We start from the raw sequence: 8,769 nt of genomic DNA, 5'->3' as shown, positions 1-8,769 counted from the left end.
TTCAGGTTTCATCATCCAGCACAGTTGACTCTACATTCACACACTCACTTTAATGTATCATTTTGAAACAATCCAGACACACAGGAACACACACTCCACAAAATGTTACCCACCTTTTACTTTAGCTTTTTGAAAACTCAAACCTTTTTAATTTGGCTTTAACCTTGCAAATTCAGGGTAGATTTGGTTGTTGTTCCTTTCCCTCCCACCCCTCCCTTTTTCCACTTTTACAGATATTGTAATAGAAAATTCTCACCTTTTTTCTAGTTTGTTTTGTGTGTGTGTGTGTGTGTATGAGGACTGTGAAAGAGTCAGTGGAACATGGAAACATAAGAAAGTAAATGAACTTTTTCCTTCTCCAAAGATCTAAAATGACAAATGTACCCTTCAGGGTCTCCAGATTTCCTTGGAAATGTGTTTTCTTGCATTGTGCTTTGGTTTTTGTGGTGATGAGGGTTTCCCAGTGGTATTGGAAAACCCAGCATCTGAGGCAAAAAGACAAACTCAGGTTTGCCTTTAAGTCTAGGTTTATCAATGTGGCATGTGATTTTGGCTTTCTCTGTTTTAGGGAGTCTATTGAGTGACTCTGAAGATTTACAGGTGCTGATCCTCAACGGGTTAAGCTCTGACATACCTGAAGAGAAGAGCAGTCTGATGCAGGGCATGAACTCCACTTCAGCAAAGACATCTGAGGACATGACATGCCCCACTCTTCAGCAAGTGTTGAGGCTCTACCTCTGCTGCAACATCATCCAAGATGGAAATCCCAAAGTGAAGACACCTGAGACCTACACCCACCCTCCACCCCTTATGTGTCTTCTCACCAATGATGCATTAGGTGCAATCAATCTCAAAAGATTGCCACCCCTTTCTGTCCTCCAGCAAAGCTCAGCATAGGCTGCATGAATGATTCGAAGTAAAGCTGGCATAAATCTCAACAGAAGAAATATCCTTTATCTTTAGCCATTTACTCCCATTATAGGAATAATGGCAGCTCTTTTACATTTACATATAACTCTTATTTGTTTGCTTTTTTTTTGTCTCTTTTTCTTGGCACCTGCATAGCAGAAAACTTTACAGTTCATTACAGAAGTTTGCCCCTGTCTCTGCTCCTCCCATCCTTTACTCTGCTGCCCCTGAGGACTAGCAAGCAACACCCCCAAGGTCAAGACAGAGTAAGTTGTTACCCTTTTATGACGGATTATAGAAATAACAAACATGCCTGACAGTCTTATACAGCTGCTAGAACGGGTTTAGTTTTCAACAAATGAAGAATTTCCTCTTTTTTTCTTTTTCTCTTTTGTATATTAATTACATTTTACAAATATTGGGTTTCTCCCCTTTCTTTACTTCCCCCCACACTTTTCTTCCTTCCTTTTTATTTCTTTTTCTCTTTTTTTAATGTGTTTTTTTTCCTCTTTTATTATTTTTTTTCCTTGTTTTTTTTTTTACAGCAAAAGGATCACCAACATGTCCACTGAAAAGTCCGGGTTAGCAGAGTTTGGCTGTCATCTGGTCCGACTGTTTGAGGATCTCGGTGTTGTACAGGTCTAAAGCGTGGTTCACTCGGATGATCTCGCTGTTGGTGAGTTTCAGGCGGTGCTTGAGCATACAAGAGAACAGATCCAGCTGGGGCTTCCCCGGGGCTACGGGAGGCGCCAGTCTATTGATTCGGTCCCGAATATCCAGCAGCAAGAGCATGACGGAGGAGGAAGAATAGAACTGCCCACCTTGCGTGTACGACTGGTTGACCTGCTGCACGGCACTGCGCAGGAGGTCGGCGTTAAAACGCAGGCTGTAGCCGTACACTTGCACGTCTGAGATCTTGATGTAGAACTGACGCTTGGTAGGGTCAGAGAGGTCCACAGGCCCTTGGCCAGTCTCGTTACGCAGTAGGGAGGGCAGCCGAGTCCGGCTGCGTAGGTAGATGTGGACGGTCTCAAAAAAGGTTTTCCACCGGTTGCCCAGTAGCAGGGTCCAGTTGTAGCACTGGCTGTTTTGGAGGCGGGTTTTCTCCCAGCGTGGGTAGCCGTACTCCCCAAAGGGCATGTTCCAGCCCTCGGAGTGACTCCCGCTGAACGGGTTGACGTAGACAAAGAACATAGGGTCCAGGCTGCTGTTGCGCATCTGGCAGATCCGCATGGAGATCCCGATCACCATGTGGATGAAGTCCATCCGGTTCTTGTTGCTCTTCAAGGTGAGGGACATGCGTTTGCGCCACCTGGGGTCAAAGAAGGTGTCCAGGCGGATCTCATTGCTGATGAAAGTGGTGTGCACGTACAGACGAGAGTCCATTTTCTGCAGCAGGTACTTCAGCTCTAGGTCCTGGAAGTCCAAGTCCGTCTCAAAACTGATGAACTGCTCGCTCCGCTCTGAGTCTACGTTCTGAGGCTCGCAGCGACCCCGGTAAAGCTTATAGCCCTTGTTGCACGAGCCACAGAGAGAGATGTTGGCAAGGCTGCACATGGCACAGCTGTTGTTGCCCCCGATGATGCAGGGGATGGGGCGCTGGCACAGGCTGGTGCCGCCATGGCAAACGCAGCTCCTCTGGCTTTCCAGAAAGGTCCCCCAGAACCCATTCTCATTGCAGTAAAGCAGGGACTGGACACGGGTAAGCCATTCCTGTATTGTCCTGCAGGTAGGAAGAAGAAAGCATTAGCATTGCAGAGTCTCACAGTCTTTGGTGTTGGCATCTTACTTGAGCTACAATGTTTTCAGGGATATATCTGACGCAGAACATCGATGCCCTGCACCCGGGAGCTATTCCAGTCTATTTCTAGACTGAATCTTTCATCTGCTGTTTACTCCTTTGGTGGAAAGCAACAGCCCTCTAAGAAACAGCTAGAAGTTAGAATTGATCATCTGAAGTTACTCTCTTCACACTGCTCTAGGAACTGAGACTGGCACAGTCTCCTGCCAAGGATCCCATCAGTGCCACGTTGAAAAAGCTCAGCCATGGGGATGGATCTGATAAAGCCATGCCAGAGGATCAGATGCCACCAGAGAATGCAGGTGAGTATGACTCCTAGGCTAGCAGGAGAAAACTTCTATCCATGTTATTGGCAATTCTCTCCAAAGTGAGTCCAGTAATAGGATGAGGCAAAGCAAGTAGTAACCTCTATGGTACAGAGCTCAATAATAGTAGAAAAGAGGGTGGAAGTCAGGGTGCATAGAGACAAAACTGCTAAAACCATTTCTCCTTTTAAAAAGTCTGCTGCTAATTAACCTCCTTATAGCCTTTCCCCTTAACAAGCAGCCACAGTTGCCCATTCCCAGGCCCCAACACTCAAAAACTGCTCTATCAGTGCCCTCACCTCCATGTTCTACAGCCCTGGAACTACTCCTAATGAATGACACTATAATCCATGTTTGCTTTTTGTATCAGCCCTGTGCAGTTTTGCCTTGCTACTTCCCTCTCTCCCCTCCCCACCATCCCAGGAAATCTCAGCACAGCGATTCCTTTCTCAGCAGCTTTCAGCAGAATGCCTTGTTCAGCCGCCTGCTCCCTCCCCTCTGCCTTCCCCCCAGCTAATGAATACTTCATTGTCTCCTCTGGGCAAAAAGTTCTTGGTAGTGCTGCAGTGAGAGGACTGGCTAATGACAAATTAGGATTCAGTCCCTGTAGAACGGGAGGAGTGATTATGGACAGAGGCTCTCAGAGCTGGATTAGTGAAATTCATGGCACCTGCATCGCCTGACCTCCGAATAATCATTAAGCTGTAGGCTGTATCAAAGAAGGCATTAAATGATACAGCAGCAAAGAACAGCAAGATGATTAGGGGATGAGAGCGAGTGGAGGGATAGGAGTATAAAACAGAAGAAAGTGCTGGAAGGGAAAAAAATAATTAAGGACTAGAAGCAGAAAGGGAAGGGGAAGAAAGAGGGGAAAATGTGCAGGTAAAAGGAAAAATGAGAAAGAAATGCAATGGGCAGGAGAAATAGGGTTTGAGAAAGAGGAAAATTGAAACAACAGCAACAACTGAAAGACAGAGAACAGGCAAGAATAAAAAGAAGCAGGAAGAAACTGAGTTAAAAAGAAAAAAGGTGAGACAGTGAGGAAAAAGGAAGTGCATTAGCAGGAAAATTCTGAAGCCTTGGGTGTGGAAAGAGACAATTTCCATATCGCTTCTGTGGGCTGCCAGGGTCTCTTTCCCCTGTTCACAGCTAACATGAGCTCTCCTGCTAGTGGGAAAGGCCGGGTTGGCAGGGGAGCTTGGAAGCTCCATCAGGTACCTTCTCAGCATCCCTACCCCTGTCTGTGAGGTGATAACAGTATTTCCATGATTTCCACAGCTCCCTCCATGCTCATGTTTGTGGCTTTTTATGCAACTGGGCTTCCAAGGGAGGTTAGTGATAGTTCTTGTAGGACAAAAAATGGTTTCTGAGGTGGATTTGATGCAGTACCCGGCGCCATCAGAGGTGTGCCAGTGTGTACATACTGCCACTGCTTGCATACAGCTTCCAATAGCCTCATACAGCTGCATATGCAAATGACAACCAAACATGTTGTGATCAAGCACTATGCACAGATCTCAATTCACACTCCATGCAAGTGAATGTGACTCTCCTGATTTTCTCATGCATAGGATTCCCAGTGCATTGCTACAGTGCTGGCTTGATGCTTTGCATAGGTTTTGCAGGTTGGTAATATCATTGAGTTCATGGGACAAGGGCTGACAGGCAATAAAGCAGGGCACACAATAAAAAAACAGTCAAGTGACCATACTCTGTCTGCCTAAAGTGTGTTCTGTCTTAGGAAAAAAAAAATGAAATGCTTTTATTCCATCCTTCTCCACCCTTCTAAGAGTTGGCAGAGCAAAACGAGAAAGGAGACTCGGCTGATATCTTGCAATTAAAACTAGCAATTTTCCTGTCCCCCTGATCAGCTTTGGGGAAGAAAGGTGGGAGGAGATCAGTAGAAAAAGGGTTGGGTTTTTGGGTGCGTGTGTATGTGTCTCAGAACTCAGCAAAGACAAGTAGGACAAAAAAAAAAAAATAAAAGGCTACCCACCATCTGCTGATGGCAGCAATAAAGGATGTAATTAAATGAAAATGCAGAATCCAGGGCAGAGCTGGGCATCAGCTACAAACATGACAATGGGAAGTGTGATAGAGAGAGAAGAAAAGTGGTATAAATTACCCCATTTTGTCTTGCAACTGGGACAAGATAAGAATATACACAGGACCAGTCACAGATCTTCAGCTGACAGGACATAACTTCTTAAAACACACCCCTCTGATGGCTCAGACTCATGTGAATATAACCAAGAGATGTCAGGGCAGAAGGAAGATGAAAAGAGCCACTGTTTAAAAGCTGAAAGCCAGGAGCCGAGTAGCCATTGGTTTTCATTTTAATTATCTTTTCTTTCAGTGAGGAGTCACCAGTTTATCTGTCTCCCTCTTGACATCACTGCAAAAGTTATTTTGCTTGTTGTTTGCTACATCAGTCTATGATTCTATGATCTGCCAGTTCAAGGTAGAAAGTACTAGAACATGTGAAATGTAAAACAGGGAAAAGTGTGTCTTCAAAGGTAACTGTCAAGCAATTTTACATTCAACTTTAATACCTTACACATCCCAAAACTAAAATGAACAAAAGAAAAATTACATCCAGGCAAATTGTGAGTGAGAGTTATTTTGCTGTGTTTTTGCTGTGCTCACTGGAGACCTGTAGCTCCCTGGCAATGCTGGGAACTGGGAGCCAAGTAAACACACAGAGCTGTTTCACCGTTTAAAACCTATCTGTTGTGGCCAAAAATAATATGTTTTGCAGGGCAGTGTTGGGCTTTCAGATCTGAAGCAGAGGTCAGGTTCTACAGAAAGATGATGAATAATTTTCTTTCCTCCTGATTTGTCATCCTTCAGGATGAATCAGGTGTGAGGAGGGGAAGAGGCTGATGAATGTCCCTTGAAACAAAGATGCAGCTTTGTTGTAGGTGGTGTCTGAGACCATTAGAAAACCAAACCAAACCCAACAAACAAACAAATCAAGCAAAAAAGAATTCCCACAAAAAAAACCTCAACCAAAAACCCACTCAGCAAGATGGATTCTTTATCTTTAATTGCAAGAAAAAAGGTAGAGATTTAACAAGCTTTCCTTTGCAAACACACCTTTCACTTTCCAACCAGCACTAACTGCTGTGGAGGTACTTTTGGGCTTTCTGTATGGAACAGTGAAGCAAAAATTGCTATTTTTATTCTCAGCAGCTGTGAGATGTATTCTTAACTAATGACAATTTGGCTGGAGCCCAGAACACGTATCAACCACTCTCTCCCTCCTTTGGATGTTATTTATATTTTACATCCAGAGTTTTAAAATGCAACTATAGGTACTCATTCAACATTGAAGCTTTAACAGCTGAGGAGTGGTTTCTTTTTTAAATCAACAGATTTGCCTGCAAAGGGGTGTTTTTTTAAGCAAAAGCTGTGCAAAGCAAACATATGTATGTATATATATCTATATATATCCTTCTTAACTATTGCAAAAGGTCATGGAGTATCAGCCTCATTGCCAAAATCCCTGCTCGTTCTTTCTTTTCAAAACACCACCTCTCCTGTTCCCTGAGGACAATTAACAGCAATCCTATTTCTTTTTTACATTGCTTTTGAATGTATGATGTAGGCTTACTATTATGTGTATTAAAGGGAGAGAGAGGCTTGCTCTTAATAGAACCTTTCCATCCTTTCAAAGCCACTGGCACACTTGATAAGTGTCTGTCGTTCTGTACGGTAACAATTAGAAAATTAGAGTATTTCCAAGCTCTGTGAAAAGAACAATGAAATGCACACCTCTTCTGCTACATGTCTGCTGAGCCCCTCCCCTGCCTAGCTACAAATGCAGGCTGACAAATAAGAAAAGAAATGATAATATGCCTGGTGGTGTTGACTTAAAACAAATCAAGCACATCAGTCAGTTAAAAACGCAGCTGCCATCATCCATTTTGTCCTTCTCCCAGATTTTATAGTGTTACTTGGAGGCTCCCTTTCTGCATGGCTGACTTTTTACAACAGGAGAGAAATGATAAAGACAGATTTCTCTGAATGCTTTACAGCAACACGGTCGGTTTGGTAGTTTCTCACTGCTGCTTCATTTTGTTGTGGTGGTGTCACAACTCAGTGGCTGCACATGCCTGTGAACTCCCCACAAGTTGTCTTGATTCTAGCAGCTCAGCTATTTAGCAAGAATGGGGCAAAAAAGTTCTCCAAAGACTTTTTTGTTTCATAATCTCTTAAACTTCATAGATGTTTCTCCTCATCCCTAGTAAGTCCTTCAGGCCTTTGTCCAGAAACATGAGCTTTCTTGGGAATTGAAGAGATGTTAAGCTGAGATGTTAAGCCCTGGAAGAGTTTCCTGAGCTGCACAGTGATGAAACGGAAACTTAACATGTTTAGCAGTCAAGGGGCTGGATGGTAACAGGATACAGGGATCAATCAGTTCACTTTCTCTTAAGACTGAATATTTAGGTAATGAAAGAGGTGAAAAAGCAGTTCCTCTATAAAACTTAATCTTGCACTGAACCTTCCAAGAGAAGCATGGAAGAAAAAGCATTTGGACTGATTTTTCCCAAGATTTTCAGTGTTACTTCACTTCAGATAGTGTTGAAAGAAACAACAAGAGATGTTTATTAAAATCCACAAATGCAAGTCTCCAAAAATGACTGGAAGCAAGTTTAAGCCCAGCAATAGGTTAGGACTGAAAGGAGCCAGCAGGAGGTGAGTATTGGATATCAATAGTTGCTGTAGCTGTAATGGAAAACCTGCTCCCTCCATCTGTAATAACATTGCTCAGTGCAGGTTTGTGGGTTCACTCTGCATTTTGTAGAAGAAATGCAATCTATGTCAAGTGAAACTAAAGCTTCCCTTTCACTCTGGCTGTTCTCATGGAGGAGCACAACTCAAAAATGGACTGAAGGATCTTGTGCTCTTTATGACCACTTTAACAGCAAATGGAGGCTTAAAGTTTGGCTGTGTTATATGAGGCAAAACTGCTTAAAAAGCAGCTCAGGCTGCTTGGCTGGCTGATGTCAGCCCTGTATTATTCTTGCAGAACATTACAGAACTAACGGGTGTCCTTCAGCTGGGTAGGTAAGGCCACACAGAAGGGATGTGAATATGCTTAAGTATATGATGAAGGTTACTTACACTTCCAGACTTTACCATTTCACTTAAACCTGTGTGTTAGCACATCCCTGTATTCAAATATTTAGAGTGTTGAGTTTAGCTCCATGTCAGTCACACATCACACTAAACCCATGCCCAATGAAGGATGGAAGTACCTTTCTCTAGGCAGCTGGTGGTTAGGATTGTGCCGACACCGGACACTGAGGCCAAAGAGTTTGCGGGCAGTGCGCTGGATCTTCTGGCGTTGGGCTTCCAGGGAGCTCTGCAGCAGCTTATAGCGGTTCTGCAGATCCCAGTCGTTCCCCCAGTGCTGGTGGATGCTCCCAATGGTCAGGAAGTGGTTGCTAGGTAGCCTTTTCATGAAGGATTTAAACTCATCTGGAACACACAAAAATATGGAGAAATACAGAGGTTTCTGAACTATAATGAAGTTGCAAAGCTTTTCATTAACAGGATGGACAAACAGCAATGATGTATGAGTGCTCTGATAAAGGAAGGTGATGTCCACTAACTGACTGGTCTAGGAAAATCACTAATTTCATGTCTCTTGCCACTCCCATATGGGACATGAAGTCTGGAGAGTATTAGGGTAAAACAACATGGTTAATGTGTAGAGGGTGGACAAAAAAGGAGAGCAAATTCCCTAGA

At 43.7% G+C, this 8,769-nt stretch overlaps 1 protein-coding gene across 1 annotated transcript in view; it reads right to left on the bottom strand.

Moving 5' to 3' along the window:
• Positions 1–1,491: 1,491 nt before the first annotated feature.
• Positions 1,492–8,769, bottom strand: part of BRINP1 (BMP/retinoic acid inducible neural specific 1) — a 57,209-nt gene continuing 49,931 nt past the window's right edge. Inside the window, exons 6-7 of the mRNA XM_062011727.1 lie at positions 8,277–8,499; positions 1,492–2,632 (exon numbers count right to left, since the gene is read on the bottom strand). Of these exons, the coding sequence (XP_061867711.1) occupies positions 1,492–2,632; positions 8,277–8,499 (1,364 nt within the window). The remainder of the gene's footprint in view (positions 2,633–8,276; positions 8,500–8,769) is intronic.

The sequence above is a fragment of the Colius striatus genome, chromosome 19 (genome assembly GCF_028858725.1).
Source record: "Colius striatus isolate bColStr4 chromosome 19, bColStr4.1.hap1, whole genome shotgun sequence".
In the NCBI taxonomy this organism is placed as follows: domain Eukaryota; kingdom Metazoa; phylum Chordata; class Aves; order Coliiformes; family Coliidae; genus Colius; species Colius striatus.
The sequence above is the reverse complement of the archived record's forward strand: the minus strand, read 5'-3'. Positions and strand labels throughout refer to the sequence as shown.